The sequence below is a fragment of the Lutra lutra genome, chromosome 3 (assembly GCF_902655055.1).
Source record: "Lutra lutra chromosome 3, mLutLut1.2, whole genome shotgun sequence".
NCBI classification, from domain to species: domain Eukaryota; kingdom Metazoa; phylum Chordata; class Mammalia; order Carnivora; family Mustelidae; genus Lutra; species Lutra lutra.
Window position 1 is genome coordinate 186,616,512 of NC_062280.1, and position 25,498 is coordinate 186,642,009.

Here is a 25,498-nt window from a genome sequence, read left to right on the forward strand (position 1 = left end):
AGGGCAGAATTCTTAGCTTTTAGAGTCTATACTTTTTTAACATTTTATAAATTACTAGTATTGATTTTATAATTTAAAACAAAACCATTTTATAAGGAAAGCATCAATACTTCCTATACAATCTTGGAGTTTATTTCCAAAAAGTTCCATCTCTGCAATTTAAAAAAAAATCTTCAGTAAGTTCATTTTGCCTAGGTATCTTTTTTGAGAGTGCCAAAAAATAATGTAGTAGGAATGACATTTTACCACACATAGGATCCCAAATGTGGCTTCTTTCTTCTCTTACAAAATCAAGACATGGTGCCATTTAAGAGTTAAATAGTATTCTCTTCAAAAAAACTTTACCTCCGACACAACTTACAAAACACGTATTTTCAACAGTAAAAAGATTTTTAAAAGTGAAATAAAAAAATATACAGAACCATATACACAGAAATGCATTTATCTTATGTTTAACAATAAACATATTGATAATATCATGCAATTTTATCACATGGGACCATGTTTTAAAAACGAATCGGGGAGGATGCCTGGGTGGCTCAGTGGGTTGAGACTCTGCCTTCAGCTCAGGTCATGGTCTCGGGGTCCTGGGATCGAGCCACATAAGTCTCTCTGCTCAGGGGGAGCCTGTTTCTCCCTCTCCCTCTCCCCCTGCTTGTGTTCCCTCTCTCACTGTCTCTCTCTGTTAAATAAGTAAATAAAATCTTAAAAAAAAAAAAAAGAATCAAAATGACAATTGTTCTTACAGTGAAGTGAAAAAGCACAGAACTTCTCTCAAAAGGAAATTCTCTACGAATTAAATTAACCCCTTTCTCAAATATTTTAAATCACAGAATATTAAGTTTATAAGAGTATTATTTTTCATATTTAGCCATAATCTTAACAATTTTCACTGCTGAATTTATATAACCCAGACAAAAATACTTTATTCATATAATAAATCAAAGGGTTTTGCCTCAATTAAGAACTAATTTTGAGTATTTCTTCTTTTAAGAAACTAATATCCCAGGGTCCCAAAAGCTTCTTGTGAGATGTGCAATTTATTCCAATAAAAAGTTATGTTTAAAAGAGAATTAAGAAAAAAAGAATAGAACTGTGGGTTCCAAGATGTTGAGACAGCTGACAATGGAATAAAATGTATTATTACCTACTAAATAAATACCTTAATAAATCTGTTTCATGCATTAAGTTCTTAAGGCCACTAGTACACCACTGGGCCAACGTAGGTGAGAAATATAACTCCGTCATCTGTATAAATTAGCACAGTCTCCAAAAATGCTCCCTTGCTCTGTAACAATATCTACTCAAGAGGAGGACTGACCTTGGTGTCCTTTATAAATAGAATATCAGGCAAAAATTAAAACTATTAATAAAAACTGTCCTTTACCTTTAATTAATTTTGCCTTTGTAATGAAATCACAAACTTTCCCTTCCTGTAAATAAGGGAAAACACATATAAAACGACAACAATCCCCTTTCATGGGTCTTCAGAGAGCACTCACCATCCTATTCCTGCTCTTCAATCGGTGATGCAGGAAAAAAAAGGGGGGGGACACAACTTTAATTTCTGAGTGGTTACTTACACATGTATATGAAATTAAGACCAGATGTTAAAAGGTTTTTAATATGGCAACCTGCACAGAGAAAATTAAGAAAATACTTTCTCTTTTTTTGAGGCACAAAAATTTTGATTATTACATGCTAATGATCCAATACTAACCATGATTTTTCTAACCCAGTAGTTCTGTAAGAGATTCTATAATGTTTTTTGACAAAGATAACTTTGATCATTTCCAATTCCTATTTTTCTAATCATAGTCGTCATACAGCGAAAATGATGATTATTTTTCCATTGTGTTTTGCATTAATCATGTATGACTTCTGTAATAAATAAAACCAATTACAGGTGTATTTTAAGAAGGTGAAACATGCAACAGCACAGCACAGTGAATTCCTTTAGGACAAAGTTAAGAGCACAGCAATGCAACTTCGTTTCAATTCAGACTCACTTTAGTTTCCGGAAGAGAAATCCTTGAACCTCATTTGTCTCAACCTCATCCTCCACAGTAGTATTGGTCGCTGCTGTTTTGGAAACAAAAACAAAACAAAACATTTTCAGACTGGGAAAGGAACAGGGCATCAAAAATTAGAAGAACGCAAGCTTAAATTCCTTTTGTTTTACCTTGTTTTCCTTTCACAGCCCAGCTCACTGGTACATGCGCACGTACACACTTCTATTTCTGAGCGTGCTCTCTTTCTAAACAGGCTTGGATTATTACATATTTAACCAATGCTTTACAAATTATTTTACAGTCAAGTTCTATTTTATAACCAGAATCATAAACCAAAGTGGTTGCAACGAATCCTTTAGCTCTTAAGCCAGGCAGGAGCTCCAAGCCCTACTATATCCAATGCTTTTAAAGACAACCAAGGGGGCGCCTGGGTGGCTCAGTGGGTTAGGCCGCTGCCTTCGGCTCAGGTCATGATCCCAGGTCCTGGGTTCGAGCCCCGCATCGGGCTTTCTGCTCAGCAGGGAGCCTGCTTCCTCCTCTCTCTCTGCCTGCCTCTCTGCCTACTTGTGATTTCTGTCAAATAAATAAATAAAAATCTTAAAAAAAAAAATAAAGACAACCAAGAAATCTTTAGAAAGACACCAAAACTCATGGCCTCAAAAAGTAAGGATATAACATGTTACAGTCACTTCCCTTCCCCTTCCCTTCTCTTCTACTCCCCAGACAATTATAACATACAGGGTGGTAACCGGTGTAAGTACAGGGTACTTGGGAGCACAAGACCTGGTTACGTTCTCCTGTGCCCAAGCCCCTCCAATACACTCCTCCCCTCTCTCTCCTGAAGGCCCGCATCCCCAGGACTACAGCTAAAAGCCCTGGGTGCTGATTCAGTCTTCCTTCTCCTTTTCATTTCTCCATCAGGCAAACGTTTACTGGCTGCCTGCTATGATGTCTGTTTCCTGCCAGATACACACAAGGAAGAGAGACAGAAAAGACACAAACTCCACTTGGCAGAAAGGAGAGAGAGAGACAATTTTAATACAGTGTGTAAAACTTCTATGAAAGAAAGCATAGAATATATGGGATATAGAAAAGAGAAAACCACCCTTGGCAGAGCAAAAAGACAGGCATTCATCTCAGAGGTACTGATTGATAGTTTCAAGTTTTAAAAGATGAATAGGCCTTTGATGAAAGAAAAGTGGGACCAAGGACAAGGTTTCAGGCAGAGGGAACAGCATATGCTAAGGGATAAAAGTACTCGATAGAGGTCATGAAGGTTTAGCATGGAGCCAACGTGGAGGCATCGAGGCAACAGAAAACTATTCTGTATTGTAGTTTGGTGTTGCAGAACAGAAGGTACAAATGAGAGACAGTGACAAAGTGGAAAGAGGCTGGAGTATGAAAAGCTTTCTTTGCAATGCTATAGTACTAGGATTTATGAGGGAGGTTATGGCGAGCCTCTGCGGGATTTTAACCAGTGGAGTCACAAAGTCAGATTTCATCATAAGGCTTTCAACCTGAAAGCACCGTGAAGAACGCTGATCCATCTGTTTTAGGGGGTAAGGAGGACTCGGGGCACAGAAGGCCAAAGATCAGAGAGAAAGCCGGTTAGACGTCTGATGTATACAGAGGGGAAAAAACAGAACTGAATGAAAGGAGTGGCTACTAGAATGGAGAACAGATCTACTGTACACATACGTTTAGAGGGTGATGAATTAGTGTGTAATGTGTAATACAGAGCATTAATGTGATCACCTGACTTTATAAATTTTTTTTATCTGAACTTTTAAAGAAGATTCCACAGGCCCAAGAATAGCTAGAAAATGCCTTATGTTACTGTTGTGACTATTAAGTAAGATACTAAATTACAAAACACTGTAAAGCTACATATAAGCTATATAGAAATACCTAAAATCTGAATATTCGTATTTGCGCTATCCTTTTCCAGCAACTCTAACTGAGAGGACTTAACAGTGATACAGATCTGCATTTGAAGCACAGTCAGGAGGAGCGTCCAGAGCTAGGTCTGTGATGAGAGCAGGGCCTCCAGGAGCACATCCTGAATAGATAAAGTTGAAGCAGAAGCCCCATCTGAGAGCATATAAAAGAATGAATTAAAGACTCTTTAAAAAAAAAAAAAAAGTTTTATTTATTTATTTGACAAAGAGAGATCATAAGTAGACAGAGAGGCAGGCAGAGAGAGAGAGGGAAGAGGAAGCAGGCTTCCTGCTGAGCAGAGAGCCCCATTTGGGGCTCGATCCCAGGACCCTGGGATCACGACCCAAGCTAAAGGCAGAGGCTTACCCCACTGAGCCACCCAGGTGCCCCCGAATTAAAGACTCTTAACCAGGGGTGTCTGAGTGGCTCAGCTTGTTGGATATTTGACTGCTGATTTCAGCTCAGCCCACATGTGGCTTCCTGCTCAGCCCAGAGTTTGCTTGTGATCACCTCCCTCTCCCTGCCGGCTTGCACACGTGCACGCGCTCACTCTCTCAAATAAAATAAATCTTAAAAAAAAAATACTCTTAATCAAGAATCAGGTATAAATAAATTTTGGACGAACCAGTTAATAAAAGATTTTCACAAGCATCTGAAAACTACTTCAGCTTCTTCAGGACTCCAGAGTCCTTTATCTAGAGCATGTAGCTTAAGCACAATCACAGATACAGGTTTGTAGATCACAGATCTAACCGAATCTACATCATCTAAACTAGCAACCCCCAGGCCTCTCCTACCCTACTTCAAGAGCAGCAGCATCCTGGTAACTTCATTACAAATACATGAGACAAAGCTTCCTAACACCGTGTGTGGCCCATGAACTTTCAGACTGACTGAGACACTAACCCCCTTAGACACCTCCCACGCCCACTGCCAGCCCCACCCACACCCCATCGCCAGCCCCCGACTGGCTGGGTACCCCGTGAGACACCCCCTGCCCTCAGCCCCACCTCCAGGCCAGGCTGGCTGGCCATACCCGGCAGTCACCACAGCCATGACCAGCCTCATCTACTGCCCCCGCCTGCCTTGTCTAGGTTACCATTTTTTATGTGTTGCTCACAATGGTGGCGAAGCCACCAGATAAAGCAAAACAAGATGTTTTTTTTTTTCCAATTTTTAAAGAAGTTTTTGAGACCCACAATATAAAATATATTTCTTTCAGAATAAAATCAAATTCTGAACTAAGGAGAAACAAGGGTACCCCATCTCCAGCCTCAAATGAACATGTGTAAGACTATAGTCAGTCCATGTTTTTTTTTTAAAGTATATAAGCATCCAAATTTTTATTCTACTCAAGTTCAGAGAGTAAACTTACTTTTAACTTGGGTATCATCCAAAGCTTTGTATTCTGTACTTTTAATCGCTAGCTCCACACCATAGCCAGATAAGTACATTTTCTGTGAGACTGGTTTCTGTTCCAACACATTTAGATTTTTAAAAAGAGAAAATATTTGGTCAAACATCTTCTTTTAAATACAGTATGTTTGTGTATTAGGATATTAGGGTAAATTAATATATATTTTTTTAAAAGATTTTCTTTCTTTTTTTGAGAGAGAGAGAATGGGGGGGGCGACGTAGGGAGCAGATGGAGAAGCAGGCTCCCTACTGAGTAAGGAGCCCGACGCAGGACTCGATCCCAGGACCCCAGGATCATGACGTGAGCCAAAGGCAGATGCTTAACCAACTGAATCACCCACGCACCCCTACTAATATATTTTTTAAACACTGTGAAATATTATTTGGGGGATATTTATACTCTCTCTAGACAACATACCAAGGACCCAGAATTTAGTTAATCACAACTTCTTTACTTTCTAAAAACCTTGTTATGGCTCTAATGTTTTAATTACCCTTTTAAAAGGAAAAATACCTGATCTTTTTCTGTTAACTATGGTAACTTCCCCATTTCTCCTATGAGTTAATTAATAGAAGCTCCAATACAATTAAGTTGCAATAAAACTGTACTACTTTTAGTGAACTACACAGGATTTGCTAAACCGCCAAATGCTATTCATTTGCTAGTTATCTAGATGTAGGATAACTATAGTGTTGCTAAAAGCGATACTGAAGAGTAGAGGCAAAAGACACCAAAAAGCAGTGTCTTGAACAATCTGATTAAATTTTTCTTCACATTTCTCAATGATTAAAATATACCAAATGCCACAAATCAGTATCTACTCTTGCAACAAGGGCAAAAATTGCCTAAAATGGAGTTCTCTGAGGTATTGCTGATTGGAATTTTTTTTTAAGATTTTTTTTTTTTTTTATTTGACAGAGAGAGAGAGATCACAAGCAGGCAGAGAGGCAGGCAGAGAGAGGAGGAAGCAGGCTCACTGCTGAGCAGAGAGCCCGACGCAGGGCTCGATCCCAGGACCCTGAGATCATGACCCGAGCAGAAGGCAGAGGCTCAACCCACTGAGCCACCCAGGCGCCCCTGATTGGAATTTTAATACCTAACTTTCCCCTTTCTGTAAAGGACAAATACAAAATGTACTTCTAGAGATTACCCTATCAAGGAAGAGAACGCACCACATTTTTTTCAAAAGGTAAGCAACCTGGATGAATAAACATAACATTTTTAGAAGATGTCTAAGGTTCTTTCTAGCTTCCAGATGGAAATTCTTATCAATTTTGCTAGTCATCATCATTTGGCACATTCTTTCACGGCTTAGGAAACTGGTTTAACCTAGCGCCTTGCGAACTCTCTGGAACATAGTGTGCATCTGTGCTTACTCAAGTTTGCAAGAGGGCAGTTTTACGATCCTACACATGATAGCGGAAGAAGTAGAGATCGGAAGGAAGGAGAACCTCAATAGGTTTTTTTTTTTTTTCTTTTTATTATCTTCTTTCCTCCCTAGCTCCCCTGCCTCCAACCTTAAAAATAAGTAGATGACCAGAGTGACTATTCCTGGGCTGTTCTATTTCCAAATAAGATGATATAAGAATTAGTTTCAGATATGCAGAGAAATATTTAACACTGCTGCCCATGTGAAAATGTAATTTGCTAATTTCTCAGGCACATGCTATAATGAAAGATAGCACAAGGGAACTGAGCTGCTTATAATTATGGTCATCTGAAGAAGGTGAAAATATTATAGAGAGTTTTCAATTTCATACAGCTCAATTTAAAAATCCATTTGACTATCCACCAAAAAGACAATCAGCTGGTAGAGAAGCAAATCGAAGCTCCAAGTCTACATATTTTGTTATAGTTCATAAAAGAAATGCAATTTCAAATACCCAATTTCCATTATCAATTCTGAAATATTATTAGCTCCTCAGGAATAAAGATAAATGTTTATTAAATTCATATTTACTGACTCCATTTGAAAATGTATTAATATATAATGTGAACTGTAGTCTAATAAGTTTGGATTTGCAAACCAAAAATGCTCATAGACAAAATCAACTGGTGAGAAGACTCTTTCTTCATTTTTTCTATTTCTTCTTTCCCCATAAAAAGGCATCTGTTCCAAAGGTAGCAAAAATAAGTTTATTTTATTAGAATTACATGTTGACCAGATTTAAAATATACCTATTTTGAATGTATAATACATTGTTCATTAAGAAGGCTATAATTTGATGTGACAAAGTGCCCAGAGAGTTGGCTAGTATGTGTTCAGAGTTTATTTAATGGTCACATTCTCCAAAAAATAACCTGGGACACTGATTTCTTGACAGATGATCATATCTCCCCCTGTAGGGCACATTAGAATCACTTGGGGGACATTTTTAAAAAGATAAACAATAATTTGATCTCCCACTTCCATTCCTACTCTGGTATAATTGATATAAACACTATTAGTTTAAGGCATACTACATAATGATTTGATCAAGACTATATGAAACAATTACCACAGTAAGTTTACTTAACATCCAAACCTCAGTATTTTTTCTTGTGATAAGTACTTTAAAGATCTATTCTCTTAGCAACTTGCAAATATGCAACACAGTAGTATTAGGTCACCCCAGAACTTGTAGCTGGAAGTCTGTACTTTCCAACCACCTTCACCCATCAACACCACCTCCCGTTTTCTAGAAGTTTGGTTGTTTTTTAGGTTCCACATGTAAGTGACATCATTACAGTATTTGTCTTTCTCTGTCCAATTTATTTCAATTAATATAATGCCCTCAAGAGTCCATCCATAGTGTCACAAATGGCAGGATTTCTTTCCCTTTAAAGGATGAATACTATTCCACTGTATACACACACCACATTTTCTTGATCCATTTATCCACCACTGAACATGGGGGCTGTTCCCATGTCTACATTATGGTAGGTAATGCTGCAATGAACATAGGACCACAGATAGATTTTCAAGTTAGTATTTTGTTTCCTTTGGATATATACTCAGAAGCAGAAATACCAGATCGTACAGTGGTTCTTTTTAAACATTTTTGAGGTACCTCCATACTCTTTTCCATAGTGGCTGTACCAATTTACTCTCTCATCAACAGTGCAAAAATACTCCCTTTTCTCCACATCCTCTCACACCTGTCTTTTTGATAACAGCAATTCTAACAAGTCTGAGGTGGTACCTCATTGTGGTTTCTATTTACATTACATTCTGGTTTGTGATGTCGAATGCCTTTTCATGTACATGCTGGCCACTTGTAAGTCTCCTTTGGAAAAATGTCTATTCAGTCCCTTTGCCCATTCTTTTCATCAGACTACGTTTTTTACTACTGAGTTGCCTGAGATCCTTATGTATTTCAGATATTAACCCCTTATCAGATATATGATTTACAAATATTTTCTCCCATTCCATACATTGCCTTCAATTTTGTTAATAGCTTCCTTTGCTGCGCAGATGCTTTTTAGTTTGATGTAGTCCTACTTTATTTTTTCTTTTCTTTTTTATTTTATTGCACTTCATTTTTGCTTTTGTTGCCTTTGCTTTTGGCGTCCAATCCAAAAAATCGCTGCTAAGACCATTGACAAGGGGCTTTTTCCTTAGGTTTTCTTCTAGGAGTTTCATGATTTCATATTTTATGTTTAAATCCTTAATCCAATTCAAGTTAATTTTTATGAGTGTTGTCAAATAGGGGGCTAGTTCCATTCTTTTGCATGTGGTTATCCAGTTTTTCCAGCACCATTTAACTGAGTATGTTTTGCTCCTTTGTTAAATACTAGTTGACCATTTATGCATGGGTTTATTTCTTGGCTTTCTGTTCCACTGATCTACATAGATCTATGCCAATACCACACTGTTTTAATACTACAGTTTTGTAATACAGTTTTTTTTTAAATGTACTTACTTGACAGACAGATCACAAGTAGGCAGAGAGGCAGGCAGAGAGAGAGAGAGAGAGAGAGAGAGATGAGGAAGCAGGCTCTCCACTGAGCAGACAGCCCGACGCTGGGCTTGATCCCAGGACCCTGGGACCATGACCTGAGTCAAAGGCAGAGACTTTAACTCACTGAGCCACCCAGGCGCCCCTGTAATGTAGTTTAAAATCAGGAAGCATGATGCCTCCTAGCTTTGTTCTTTGTCAAGACTGCTTTAGAATTTACAGCTCTTGCAACTGAAATATATTTGTGTAAAGGAGACATTATATTAAAGAACAGACATTATATTAAAAGAATAGAATCTAAAAACATACATGTCTATATGAAAACTTGGTATATGATGGTTTAGAATAAAGACTTAACTGTTCAATAAATTATGTGGGGACCAATGATTTTCATATGGAGAAACTAGAATTGTATCTCCAGCCTGCAGCATATTCAAATACATTCCAGATAAATTAAAAACCAAAACTCAAAAAATAGCATTTTAATTATTACAAGAAAATACACGAGAATGTCTTTATGACATCGTGAAGGGAATCACTAAAGAAAAGTTGGATAAATCTGACATCACAATTATTACTTGCACTCAACCAAAGATGTCATAAATAATGTTTTAATACCAGAGGACCAGAAATATTGTAGAAGATGTTTGCAAAGTACAGAAGAAAAGATTAGTATTCAGAACATATATTTCAAAACCTACAGGTAAGAAAAAGAGAAACCCAGGGGCACCTGGGTAGTTCAGTGGGTTAAAGCCTCTGCCTTTGGCTCAGGTCATGATCCCAGGGTCCTGGGATGGGGCCCTGCATCAGGCTCTCTGCTCAGCAGGGAGCCTGGTTCCCCCTCTCTCCCTGCCTCTCTGCCTACTTGTGATCTCTGTCAAATAAATAAATAAAATCTTAAAAAAAGAAAAAGAGAAACCCAAATAATCCAATATAAAAACAGGTAAAGAATATGGATAGGCAATTAACAAGTATATTTGTGATGCTTTATAACATTTATATGCAAATCACTAGTATTTCAACATAAAACACTCTTTCCATGTTGGGAATATAGTGGTAAAAAAAGGCAAAGTCCTTCTCTAACGTTCATTCTAGTATATTTCCGTGAATTTGGTTGCGTGGGGTGGGGGGGAATGGTGTGGAGTTATGAAAGAAAGAAAACTTGAGATACAGCAATGGGTACTATAGTCATTAAACCAGAATACTGTAACAGAGTGTGACAGAAATGAGAGGTTGGAAGAGTGAGAATACAATGTATTCAATCAGAAACTTGAATAATACTGTAGTCCGCTAAAGAAATAGTTAATAGCATTCCCATACCATGCTTCACACTTCGAACTAATATATACCATATCAATTAAATTAGATTTCCTCACCATAATACTTTTTCATTAAAAATAATTGCATTTATGGGGCGAATGGGTGGCTCAGTTGGTTAAGCGTCTGCCTTAGGCTCAACTCATGATCCCAGGGTCCTGGGATGGAGCCCTGCATTGGGATTCCTGCTCAGCAGGGAGACTGCTTCTCCCTCTCCTCCCCGCTCATGCTCCTCTTGCTATCTCTCTCTCTGTCAAATAAGTAAAATCTTTAAAAGATAATAATAATTGTATTTAAAGGGGTGCGCCTGGGTGGCTCAGTTGATTAAGCACCTGACTCTGGATTTCAGCTTGGGTCATGACCTCAGGGTCATGGGCTCGGGCTCTGTGCTGCGCATGGAGTCTGCTTAAGAATCTCTCTCTCCCTCTCACTTTACCCCTTCTCCCCCATGCTCACAGACTCTCCCTCTCTCTCAAAAAACAAACCAAAAAAACCCCTCTATTTATGAATCCTAGCAAATATTATACACATATCATTTTGTTTTTTATCCAAGTTTTAAATCTGTTTCAGATTTAAGAAGAAAGGAATCTGAAGACAGAGGAGTATCAACAAGATACAGAATCCCCATATATTTTTCCATATAAAATTCACATTTGATAGGTATGTTAATTTTAAAAAATCTTTAACTGTTCAGGTGGAAATTATGTAAAACCTAGTAAGGAAATTATCAAACATAATTTTTATATACAAAATAATCTTGGATAATACTGTACCTGAATATAATGCCGAAGAACATACAGAATTTTCCCATTTTGAGCTTTTTCAGACAATACTTTGTGAAATTTACTAAATGCTCTGGTACCAATTTCAGCATAGAGTATAGTCACTGGTAAGTTCTCTTTGTTTGTAGGAAATTTATGATCACCTTTAAACAGGTAAGGTCTGGGCCTAAAATGGAAACAAAACACAAACATTTATTTATTTATTAAGATTTTAAGTAATCTCTACACAAAATGTGGGCTCAACCTAAAATGGAAACAAAACATACTTATTTATTTATAAAGATTTTAAGTACTCTCTACAGAGAATGTGGGGCTCAAACCTACAACCCCAAGATCAAGAGTTGCATGCTCTACTGACTGAGCCAGCCAGGCACCGCAAAGCCCAAACTTTTTAAAAGAACTGAAAGAGCATATTGAAAATATATCATGACCTTTTATAATTTCTACTTATCAAACAACTTACAGGGAAAAAAGTATACATACACACACACATACACACATATACATACATACATATGTACACATACATATATACACATGTACGTGTGTGTGTGTGTGTGTGTGTGTGTGTGTGTATGATCACAGAAAAAGAGTTTAAACTTCCTGTGAATTTTCATCCTGTGTACAGGTTAATATAGTAATTTCTGTGGGAGAACTAAAAAATGTAAAGACAATATACCTAGAAAATAACTTTCCTTGCACACAAAACAATATAATAAACATACATGACAGAATGTAGTTTTATAGCTATAGGTCAGTGAGAAAGAATGCACACTCAGTATCTGATATCTGATGGAATCAACAGAAAATAACTTCTATTCAAGACAGAAATCTGGTTAACCCAAAATTGAACACTACAAATATTTTTAATGAACAAGATTTACTATCTTTAAATAACAGATAGTGGTAATATATTTTTCAACGAAAAAAAATTTTTTTAATTAGAAGGGTATAATTTTTCATAGCTCACATTTCTTGAAAAAATGGATTCCAAATATTTAAAAAACAAAAACATTATATCACACAAAGATTATCAGTACTTAACATGAATAACAACTCATGAAATTCTCACAGATAATCAAAGAAAGAATTCCTATGGTCTGGCCCTGTCATAGACTTTGATACCTTCTTCCTCGCCAGACACTATCCTAGATTCTTTACACATATCAGTACAGTCTCTTTTCCCACCAATTCCTTTAGATAATTACTATCATTTAAACTTTTAAGATTCCTGAGGCTCAGACAAGTTAAATATCCAGGGTGAGATCAAAGAAAGCCAGGATTTCAACTCCTGTCTACGGAATCCTAAACCCATATCTTTTAACAACTTACAAGGTAGAAAGAAAAACAAGATAATGAAGTTAATAATAAAAAGGTGTTGAGAAGTGACTTTTATTTAATGAATTCAGACATCTATAACCTTTTAGTCATTTACTATCTTTAAGTAACAAATATGAAAAAAAGCGGAGAGGGACAGGGGCATGAACAAAACTACCGCATACTCATGAAAAGACTGTGGGGTTTGAAAGTGGGCAGAATTGGATTCAAGTTCTAGTTCAATTACTAGCTATGTGAGCCAGTAATTTGAGCCAGTGATTTGATCTCTCTTAGGCCTATTTCTTTATCTCTTCAAGAGGAGGTATTCTCACTACCTCTTAGGTGTCCTAAAGATTTACCAAAATGACTTAAAAATTGTCTAGCAGAGCATAAAGCACATCCTTGAAGCTCAAGAATCATTCTTCTCTCATTCTCGCCAAACTCCCCTTATTTAAACTATTGATCAAGAGTACTTTCAAGGAAAAAAGGAATCAAATGTTGGATGGCAAACCACCATTAACGATCAAAGTAGGGAGGGTGCCTGGGTGGCTCAGTCAGTTAAGCGTCTGCCTTCAGCTTAAGGTGGCAGAGTCCTGGGAACGAGTCCCGCATCGGGCTTCTTGAGGGGGTGGGGGTGGGGCCTGCTTCTTCCTCTTACCATTCAATTTGCTCTCATTCTTGTTCAAATATTTTTTTAAAAAATGATGAAAGTAGGGGGTATTTATCCATGTAATTGTGACTATATATACCTTATTTCCAAAAGGATACACAAAAACTTGATAGCACTGGTTGACTCTGGGGAGAAGTTCTAGAAGTCTGGAGTAAAAGAAGAATCTTATAATTTGCTGTATGTACACATTGTATTAATTCTTAATGCTTAAACTTAATACTTAAGTTTTTTTTTTTAAAGATTTTATTTATTTATTTGACAGACAGAGATCACAAGTAGGCAGAGAGGCAGGCAGAGAGAGAGGAAGGGAAGCAGGCTCCCTGCTGAGCAGAGAGCCCGATGCGGGACTCGATCCCAGGACCCTGAGATCATGACCTGAGCCAAAGGCAGCAGCTTAACCCACTGAGCCACCCAGGCGCCCAATACTTAAGTTTTAAGTATTAAGTATTAATACTTAATACTTAAAACTTAATTGGGAACATGTCCTTTCAGTATAAATTAACATAAAATTCCTCAAAAAATTAAAGGGACAAGTTCTATACTCAGATGAACAGAGTTGTTAGATCATTTTATTTATTCCCTCAGGTTACATATACTAGATGTGTATAGGATTTTTACTTATTGACATAACTAAAAAATTTACAATATGTTTATATTATAATCTTATTATGTTTATTATATTGTTTTGTGTGTAAAGCAAATTACTTTGTAGGCATATTTTCTTTACATTTTTTAATTCTCCTATAGTAGTTAATTTAACCTGCACAGAGTAAGGGGAAAAATTCTCAAAATCAAAATTTAAAATGAAAATGGAATCTTTTTATCAAGAGGCATGATTTTAAATATGAAAAATTCAAAAGTAAAATTCTATTACTTATTTGAGCTAAATAGATATTGATAAAATGGTTTGGTGATAACCACTGTTATTTTATAGAGAAACATTTCTAGGATATTCATGATAAATTTAGACTTTCTACAATAAACTATGGTAAATAACTGATTTTTCAGCTTTCTGATATGGCTGGAAAGTTGTACATGTATAAATTTTATCTTCTAATAGAGAAATTCAAATTTCTATTCTAATTACAGAACAAGGCTCACCAATGAAAATAAGTTAGCTTTTACATTTAAAAACTGGCTAAATTACTATTGTTCCTAGTTATTGACTTACTTTAAATCATAATCACTCAAGGGCTCAATACCTCTAACAGAATAATGAAAACTTCCACTAATTACTGGCTTCAAAATGTGTCATATTTCTGGACATTGACATGGAGTACTGTGTTTATTTCAGGTTTATAAGATTACATGAGTTCAAGCACCTTTACAGTGACTTATAATTTGGCTGTCATAGTAAGCATGCACACTCACCCACCTTTTGTTAATAAACTTCTTTTTAAGTTCTACACATTCATCCACTTTCATTATTATTATTATTAAAGATTTTGAGAGAGAAAGAGAGTGTGAGCAGGGAGAGGGACGGCGGCAGTGGGAGAGCAAGAAGATGGCACACTGAGCAGGGAGCCCCATGCGGGGATCGATCCCAAAACCCTGGGATCCTGACCTGAGCCAAAGGCAGATGTTTGAGCCACCCAGGTGCCCAACCATCCGCTTTCATGATTAACATTTAATGTAAGCTAAGATTTAAAAAATATTACTGTCAATGTTTGGATATTTGAAACATGAAACAAACAAAATTTTAGCCCCAAATAAAAGCTGAGTTCATGATTAATCTCTTCTGCAACAGATGAAGATACAAGAATGTGCAAAACAAGAGAAATAGAATTAGTTGCCATTCTTCACAGGATCCTATTAATAAACACAAAAATAATGCTAAAATCATACTTCATTTAAAAACTAAAAAGAAATCAAACCAGATGAAATTATTAAAATCATTTCATTAATTTTAATGGCTACGGTGGAACTCAAATGGCACTAGGTCAAATGGATTATTAAAAATACTGATTTCTATCAAATCGGTACTGTAGAAGTGCATTTCATAATTTATACAGGTTATCTTACATTTTTTTTAAATATTTTATTTATTTGACAGAGAGAAATCACAAGTAAGCAGAGAGGCAGGCAGAGAGAGAGGAGGAAGCAGGCTCCCTGCTGAGCAGAAAGCCCGATGTGGGGCTCGAACCCAGGACCTGGGATCATGACCTGAGCCGAAGGCAGCGGCTTAACCCACTGAGCCACCCAGGCGCCCCGGTTATCTTACATTTTAATACTGTCCAAAAGAAACGATTTTCAAGTAATTTATTATTGTTAGTAACTGGAAAGGCTGCTGATGGAACAGTGCTCGTAGATAAATCTTTAGGTCAAAAATCAAAGGAAAAATTACAAGAGAGGGAGTAGATTTTCCAGAGACAAAGATCTCCTGAGTGTAGGTCTCCCCGCGCCCCAAATTCACGCATAAATATGCAGGGCGGTACAACTTCATCTCAATGACGCAAACGGGTGTATTTCCGTGCCCGGAGCAGCCTTGGGTGCAGCGACGTGAAGATGGAGGCTGCAGCCTAAAGGCTCAAGTCTAACAATGTTGGAACTGGAGTGACATGTGCCACGTTCTGGCTTTATGCTTGTATTTGGGGAAAGCAGGCACAGAATGCTTCCATGGGAGAAAGGGCTTGCTTTTTTGGCCCGTTTATTGTCCCCAGTGAATATCTTCAGGAACAGCAAAGATCAGGAAGGTATAAACTCCCTTGTGCAGGTTTTAAGGGATAACAGACTGATGTTAGAGGACATCCCCATCTGTCTGACATGGGACACACTAGTCCCCCCGGGACTTATTCACAGTCGGCTGCATCTGGGACCCTGGGGGCATGGCTGCGGCTAAGCCTACAGATGGATGCCCCTGCTGCTCGGAGTCCCGTTGACAGTGGCCTTCATTAAACGCTTCATGAGACAACAGAACGGCTGATGAGAAGCACAGTCACAAAAATTTGAGTTTGGTCAAGAATTTATTAGGCCCAGGGATGGACTGTTAGGAGAGGCATTCTGCCATAGCCACTGACTGTCTTTCTGGGTACGTCAAGACTATGACAGGCCATCTGTCAGGTTTGCAGGAGACTTTGCGGGGTCTGTTAAGGCCTCCCTCTGGGACAAAGAGCACGTTGCTTACTGCTTGTTAGAAGTCCTAGGTTCCCAAGCTCCACGTCCTTCAGCTGTGATGCACCCCAGCTGCTCATGCAGTGTTCTTGGGGGCCCCTTTTCACCCCGGGAGAATGTGAGACACAGGAACCAGTGCAATCAGGCGAATGCTCATGCTGCTGTGGCTGTGAAGGGGACAGTTCTTTGCTTTTTCCTCAAGAGCCTCCTGTCTCCTGCCAGAATCCGTGAAACAGTCGAAGTCATGCTTATTGGCTTGTAGGGAGGGCAAAACCAATTCTCCAGTCTGAGAGAAGCTATATATAGCATTTACACATTTTTCTTTCTTTTTGTGACCTTTAGGCACATAATCCTTGGCTTACAACCTACGGATATTTGTCCACAGCAGTTGTTCTTTTTTTAAGCAAGTGACTTATGTATTTGCATATGTATTTACAGTAACATTTTAATTTTTTTCCCCTCTACAGATGTTTCTCGTTCCTAAATTTTCTTTCTCATTCCTAAAGTTTCTCATTCCTAAAATTTCAGCTTTCATGTCTTCCAGGTTAGATTTTTAGTTTTTTTTTTTTCTTTAAAGAAATGACTGATTAAAACAAAGGAAAGAGCAATTCTGCTACTTTTTACATTTATGTTATTTCTTCTTTTCCCTTTGGTTGAGCTGAACACTTGGTTTATTTTTTCCTCTTTTAAAAATCATAACACGTTAAGTGCAGCAAAGTTGCCTTTCTTTTCTATTATTCTCACCATCCCAATTTCCAAAAAAGTATTCCTTAATAGTTTCATATCCTTGTTGAGGACAGAGGGAGCAAGTTATACTAACTTAGGATAGTGATGATTGCTGTCCTTTTCTCCCAAATACATAATCATATATGTACTTAAATATGTAATATCTGTCAAGATTTAGGGCAGATCCAGAGCACAGATCTTTGAACAGGAGGTAGGGAAGGGACAAATCATTCTACCTGTTTTGGCCATAATGTTGTTGTGTTTCAAGGTCTTATGTTTGAAGTGTAAGCAGCTTGACTTTACTCGGACTAAAAGAATGGGCCTAACACTGCGCGTTTACAGAAGCAACTCACACTGGCAGATGGGTGGCAGTTTATCTTCAGAGGGTACAGCCCTGAGGAGCGGTGATTTGCTCTGCCAGTTGGTGGTCTTCCAAGCGGCAGACTAGACGGGTAGGCCACTGGGAACAATCCAAGCATCAGTATAAATGTAACAATTTTCACCAAGGGGGTCAGAGACTAGTCAGGGACAGGAGTACCACCTTGAATTCTGCCCACGGAATGCAGTGACCACACCTACTTTTCGTGCTGCATAGCTGTGGCTTGACGGAACAGTAATGGCCACCTAAAGATGCCATCAGCTTTAACTTAGCTGAACGTACCAGTAACACAGCCCAGTCATTTAGGGAAACCACTGTGGACTGAGGGCCCCCCTGAGCCAGAAACTTTACTTGAGGTAGTGGAATAGGGCAAGTGGTTTGCCCAAAGGGTGGCTACCACCTTTCCACGTAAATCCAAGATCATGCTAAGTCAAAACAACTATGCTCTTGAATATGCCATTTTCAACTGATTGGAGAGACTTGTTGGGTCCCTCTATCTTGTCAGTTACTGAATCCTACTTAGCCGACGCCAAAATATAAACCATCAGGTGTTAGAGTCACAAGGCTTCCGTGGGTTAGGCCTTCAGTTTCAGTAAGAGCTTAAGAGCCCCTAAGAGCGGCTTTTCAAAAAGGAGTATACTTGATGACAGTCAGGCAGATGGTGCTGATCTACTCAAAACTGCCTCTGAGTATTCCAGCAGCCACTCAGACTCTAACGGGATTCTAGCTCAACTTTCTCTCCTGAGATTGTATGTCGTTCACCTGGGAATAGAAGGTACATGTGGTGGTCTCCCTTGAGACTCTGAGCGGTCACAGCATTCACAGTATAAACACACACAGTATCAGTGCCAAACGTAATTCAGTCACAGAAGCCGAAATAATAAAAACTTCATCGAAATGGCCCAGACATCATATTAAAGCCTTGCTCATTGTAAACACCTTCCAAACCCTGTCAGTTGAGCTTGGGCGCTCTTTCCTGCAGCAACATATATCAAGGAGCTGTCACAGAGGCTACAGCAAGTTATCAGAAAATTGCTCTCACCCATCCAGGAGCAGAGAGTAGTACAAAATGGCAGGAGGAGAGAGAAGAGAGCAGGAGGACAAAATTTTAAGTGTTGAGCTTTTGTCTTCCTCTAACCATGTGGCCCTTGTCCTTCCTCTTCCAGAAAGCCATATATCTGTCAACATCTCACCCTTGTTTCTAAAACTATTAAGAACTGTAAAAGATGGGGTGCCTGAATGGCTCAGTTGGTTAAGCTTCAGCCTTTGGCTCAGGTCGTGGTCTCGGGGTCCTGGGATCAGGCCCTGCCTTGGGCTTCCTGCTCGGTGGGGAGCCCAATTCTCCCTCTCCCTCTGCCTGCTGCTCCCCCTGCTTGTGTGCTCTCTCCCTCTCTGATGGATAAATAAGTAAAATCTTAAAAGAAAAAAAAAACTGTAAAAGATCTAAGGTTTGACTTTATCCTACTTACAAAACATTAAATTATTAGGTTTTTATCATTTCTTGGTGGGAGGGATGAGATGGGAAAAATATGGACCTAAATGGATACTACACAAATAGTGGATGTATGTTGTAGCTGAGGGACACTATACTTGGGGAACCACTGTTTTATAGCAAGCAGTAAACAAGCCTGCTCTTCTTTCCAAAGGGAAAATCATCTCATTCCTCCAGGTCGCCTGCTACAAACACAACCCTGAGAAATGGCTCAGGTAAAGAACAGTCAGGGTCTTCCACGATCTATTCATCAGACCAAGAAAGCGCAAAGCTCACAGGGCCCACAGCAAATGGCCTCTCCCAAAAGCTTGATGTTAACTTCTTTTTAATCTCAATTTTATATTTAATACTTAGTCAATATTTCAGAAACTTATAAAGTCAGACATCAAAAAAAATAATAATTTTAAAAGTTACCAAAATCACATTTTAAAAATGCACTAGGAAAAGAAAAAAAAATGCACAAGGGCTAACAATTTCACAGTTAATCTACTAAAACTACAAAGGGGGGGGACTATAAAGGAATTGAAGATCTTGCCATTAGTGACAACATGGATGGACCCAGGGGTGTTATGGTAAGTGAAATAAGACAGAGAAAGACAAATAGGACTTTACTTATATGTGGAATCTAAACAAAATAAATATAACAAAATAAGTGAATAAACACCAAAAAAAAAAATCCCCAGAAACTGATAAATACAGAGAACTGGGGGTTCCCAGAGAAGGGGGGGGCGGGGAATAGGCAAAATAGGTGAAGGGGATTAAGGAGGTACAAACTTTTAGTGATAAAATAAGTCACAGAGATAAAAAGTACAGCATAAGGAATAAAGCCAATAATACTGTAATAATGTTGTATGGTGACAGAGGATAACCACACTTCTGTGAGCACTGCAGAAATTACAGGAACTGTTGAATTACTATGTTGTGCACTTGAAACATATACAATGTTGTATATCAGCTATACTTAATAAAAATTAAACAAAAATTCAATGCAGACACCCCTAAACACAGCAGGGGGTACTTTTCACAGAAGCTTAATGGATATAAAATGCATAAAAGTATTAAAACACATGGATCAAACTCCTTTGAGAAATAAAGTGCTATATTTAAACAAAAAGGAAGTGATCATTTCTATGACATACTTTTCTTTAATATATATATGTACAAGAACAGAATTTACAGAAATAACATGGTTGCCTAATTCACTATATGAAGCTAAATGACTTTTAAAAAGTGGTATTTATTATTTAAATAGCTAATCTCATCTATTAAAATAGAAGCATGAATCTTAAAACATAAGCAATCTTAATTTAACAGAAGATACCCCACAGCATTAACAAATGCAAAGACGGTACAATATTTTAATATATATTGCAATACACAGTATGTCCAATGAGAAAAACTTTGTATTACATTTCAATAACTGATAAGTTATTTCTGATTTTAAAAACATAAGATTACAGAACTTTAACATTTTAAAAGGTATGAACAAAAAAGAAAAGGTATGAACAGAAGACATACAATGTCATCTGTTGAGAGATTCAATAAAGATTTAAATTGTTTTTAAATTAACCAACAGGTTTAACATAATTCTAACAAATTCCATGAGTTTTTTTAGGAGGCAATTTGGCAGAAGAAAAAGAACTCTAATGTTAATATGAGAGCATCAGTAACTGCAAAGAGCAAAAAAAATTTGGAGGAAATAAAGCAGTGATGAAATTGTACTGTGAAATATCAGAATATATTATAAAACAAATACTAAAACAGCATGGCACCGCTAAAAGAAACAGTTAATGTACAGGACAGTTATGAAATAGAGCATAACATAAATACAATGAATAGATAATCGACAAGTCACCTGAAGGGAAAAAAGGTCTGACTGGATCCTTACCTTTGATAACAATAACTTACATGGATTAAAAGTTTAAGGTAAAATGAAAAGAAAAGCTTTAGGAAAGCTACTGGAAAATAATAGTTAAAATCTCTCACTCAGGTTTGGAAAAAACTAAGTATAAAAACACCCACACATAAAAGAAAATTTGGGCAACATGAAATTAAAGAGGCTTCTGTATATTAAAATTAATATAAAATGCAAGAAAATATTTTAAAAGGTTTACAACAAAAAAAGAGAAGTACTGAGATGAATTACTAAGTATATATTACTGTTTAATATATAAAGAACTCTTTCAAAATTAGAGAAACAACTAACACTTTTTAAAGTATAAATAAATCAGACATATATACTGGTACTATTAATAATTTTCTTCTGACTGCCCATATCTATTTGTATTAAATACTTGGAAGAAGTAAAAAAGCTTTTTAATCATACGTTATAACAAGGCAACTTTATACTCTGTATTACTGTTTGTATTATTTTTTTATTTCCAAGTTTTAAATTCAGTTTATATTTAAAGAGATAGAGTCCAAATAAATCCAGTTTTGTGTGTTTACTTGAAAAAACAATCTATGATTATATAAAACATTTAATGTATTTTATGGTATTTTGATAAAATTTATATTCTAAAATCAAAAGCTAATGAGACAAAATACTGAAAATATTCGTACATTTTAGAAAAGAACTTGAACTACCAGCTCAGGAGATTCAGTTTTTCAATAAGCAATATCTTCATTATGAAAAATTTTTATAAGCAATTTCTGCTATTTCAACCCTCATCTCTTTTTATAAGCCATTTCTTTCACTACAGGCTATCATGAACTTACCTTGAAGTAGCCTTCTTCAGCAGCTTTTTGAGCTCATTAATTTTACAGGTGTGTTTTTTATGGATAACCACAAATGCATCGCAGCCGTCTGGCGGGGGCTCATCAGCTGCAATCTAAGATTTCAGAGGTTATATTTAGCTACAGTAGCTGATAATTACAATATGATCTTTAAAACTCATATATTCCTTTGATTGAAATAACTCATCAACTACTGTTAAGTTAATGCTCTAATTAAAGTAAAGAATATCTACATGCAGGCCGAATCAAATACTTTTTAACAAAATCAACTTTATAGTAGAACATGCTTCAAAGTCACTGAAAAATGCCACCAAAAAATGCTAATTAAAATTTTCATTAATTTCAATAATCATTTGTCCTTATAATTTCCTTATTCCAAATAACTATAAAATTATAAAATGTATTCAATTATAATCAATCGACAATGATAATACAATCAATGACAGGCTATGGAAGCAGGTATTCCAAGTCTACAGATTTTTTTTTCCCCCCAAATTTTATTTTGTCAGAGAGCAAGTGCACAATCAGGGGGAGCAGCAGAGAGAGAAGGCGGCTCCCCGCTGAGCAAGGAGCCCAATAAGGGACTGGGTCCCAGGACCCTGGGATCATGACCTGGCAGATGCTTAACCTGCCACCCAGGTGACCTTTCTGTAGATCCTTCTGAACCAAAGATATTCACATTAAGATTCATGCACAGTACCAGCATGCTTCTTTGTCAACTCTAGGTTTGGGTGCTTTTACATACCTGTTGAAACATCTGAATAGTTGGTGAGTATGCTCTTATTGAGAAAGCAAACTTTAAGAGGTTGATATGCAAATTGTCTAAGAATTGTCCAGCTTTCTTCAGGATTAAGTTGTAATAAGAATAAGCTGATTCTATACAAAAAAAAAAAATCGAGAGAAAAGGATGTTATTTTCATTTTCAACACATTGGCACAGCTCTACTGTAAAGCTAACAATACCATCAAATCTTAAGTTTGATTATGGGTGGTGTTGGAGAAAAACGGAAAATCAAGATCTTGTTCATTAACTTCATTTGAATGCACCAATGAGGTATAATCAAGTGCTATGATTCTAGGTGAAAATAATCCTACCACTAAAATCTATTTGGGAGGGGCCAGGAGATCCGATTATTTCACCCCAAGGCTGTGGGTTATAACACAAGGATAAGATTCAGGACCTACCTACGATTTAAGAGGAGACGAAGAACAGCACAAAAAAATTAAATATGACTTAATTTTAAATAACACATATAAATAAATACAACTCAGATTTAATACACATAGCCAAAAGCAATTAGTGTATCCAGAGTGCTTTAGGAGACAGAATTTGAAACAGACCTTAAAGAATAAAAATGTCTTCTTGTATACAATAACCTGAACTGCTGATTCCTTCCTCTAAACCCCTCTGCAAAGTTCCTGAACACGCCAAAGAGAAGGATAAATCTTAGAGTGTAAGAACTCTTGGACAGCCCTGGGGAGCTGGAGATCATTTGGCTGGGAATAGTCCCAGAGAACAGAAGCCAAGAGCTGAAGAGGGCCAGGTGACACTCATGGGGTAAGCAGGGAAGGAACCATCTATTTTTTGCCCTTTCCTTCTCTCTACACCACCTGGGGTATAATTATCGTCTACACTGTTGCCCCTGGCAGCCAGAGGTGGTCGGGTACCAGCACCGCAGCTCTGGAGCCAGCTGGTATCAGCCCCCGTAAGCTGGCCCATAGACATGCCCTGGTCATTTCCTTTCTCCTTTACTCCCTGGTACTAAGTTATCAACTGACAGAAGAAACGTAATTAAAAGAGCACAGCTAGGGTACACTCTGATCTTTATCCACAGATCACAGTTCCTGGCTGTGAAAAGGGAGGACAAAAGGGATGTGTAACCATAGACACTCTCTTGGGAGGTGGGGGAGGAGGGAGAGGAGAAGAGTGCTGCATGGAAGGAGATATGTTGGAGGTGGTGAGGGACACTGGACTGTTTGTTGATTGCTACAGTGTCTACTACTTGTTCAAAAGTTGCTGGGCTCTTGACCCTTGGCTCCTCTCCTTACTACAACCCATTCATTCAGGTGTTACCTGGCTCCCTATGGTGTCCTGTGGGAATCAGAGCTCAGGGAACCAGGGCACATATGTAAACATGGTGGCTGCTGCTTTTTTTTGAGTAAGAAAGTCCTCCATCTCTCATCTAGGGCTTTCAGGTCTTCTGTCCGCATCCATGAAACTAACCTGTTAGCTTGGAAATGGTAAAATCTCAGAACCTTCACAGTACTTGACAGATCTGACACAGAGATGGAATGCTGATGAATACATATATTTTTAGAGGAGAAAAGACCCAGCCTCATGGGTCAATTTACAGAATTTAGAGGAAGTCCTTGTAAACTGATAGTGAGCATACTTATAAAATTTTATGGTCAATCAGACAATAAATGGTCCTTGACTTTGTTGCCTACTATTGAAAAGAAAATAAGGACGAGGTTACAGATCAAGAACTGGGCAGCAGATTCAGAGGCATTTATCCAAATGAGGTCTTAGTTGTTAACTCTTCTCCAAGCAAGGGGACTTTCCCGTCAGTGCTTTTGTCATCTTCAAGTCCAATCCACTGTGACAAGTATAAAGACCTTTCTTGGATTAGAATAAGGTTTGAATGTCTTCAGACAAGAGCTATAGACACACACACGTGCACACAGTGAAAAAGGAAGGAAATCTAATACCACTATGGACAGAAGGCCAGAAAGTCATTAGAACATTGGCTTGCCTGGCAGAGGAGAGGGTAGAGTACAGAATGCAGAATTATAACCACCTTATGATTCAACAATTCCTACAGTCTATCACACCAACCTTAGATCCTTTCAAACAGGACAGTGAAAAGCCTCAAAAATTACTGTAATGGGTCATGGCTGAGAAGAGAGCTGTGGCCCACTTGGGAGATTTTCCTTGGTCAGTTAGAAAGTCTTTAAATTCTGATCCAGGGCTCTCTATCTCATGCCTTATGTTTGATCCTTAAAACTGTGGAAGCTAAGTTTTAAGCTTGCAAGTAGGATAAAAAAAACTTCAGCCCTTTTAAAGTTCTTGATAAAAAAAGCTCAAGAATGAGAGAACTAAAAAACGGGGTATGCAAACTGTTTTGAAAGAGCTAAGGAAAGAACAAGAAAGAATACCAGAAAATATAGACTAACGTAAAACTAAACTCAACTAACATAAAAGTAAAAAGAATCAGGAAAAACAAACAGAGAATATACAGGGAAAATGTGAAGAAAGTGAAACAAAAAGAATACGAGAAGACGAAAAAACAATTTAAGAGTAAATGACAGAATCAGAAGTCTGGCAAAGGAGATCTACGGTATGTATAATTGTATCCCTAAGGCAGGAAATCAAAGGGAATAGAGGAGAATGAACAGAAAACTCTCCAGAATTAAAAGGAACAATGGGTCTACATGTCTAAGAATGAAGATTAAGAATGGTTAGCACTGCAACATTTTCTAGTAAAAATACAGGACTCTAAAGTTAAAAATCTTAAATATAAAATTCATGCATACACAGTCCTATATGTGAGGAACTCAAGGCCATTATTCCTAGGAGTTATTCATGAGGCATCAACGAGGGAGAGCAAGCTTTACCTAACCAAGAAATAGTTAGAGGAACTACAGCATAGAGTTTGATGGTGAG

General features: G+C 37.5%; 1 protein-coding gene across 3 annotated transcripts in view; it reads right to left on the reverse strand.

Moving 5' to 3' along the window:
- The window catches only part of UGGT2 (UDP-glucose glycoprotein glucosyltransferase 2), a 194,996-nt gene that overhangs the window by 133,020 nt on the left and 36,478 nt on the right, over positions 1-25,498 (reverse strand). For 2 of the 3 annotated variants that reach the window (XM_047720253.1, XM_047720256.1), the window contains exons 3-7: positions 22,581-22,711; positions 21,818-21,930; positions 11,396-11,570; positions 5,326-5,422; positions 2,010-2,082 (exon numbers count right to left, since the gene is read on the reverse strand). In XM_047720253.1, the coding sequence (XP_047576209.1) occupies positions 2,010-2,082; positions 5,326-5,422; positions 11,396-11,570; positions 21,818-21,930; positions 22,581-22,711 (589 nt within the window). The remainder of the gene's footprint in view (positions 1-2,009; positions 2,083-5,325; positions 5,423-11,395; positions 11,571-21,817; positions 21,931-22,580; positions 22,712-25,498) is intronic. The other variant, XM_047720254.1, reaches the window with a different exon arrangement.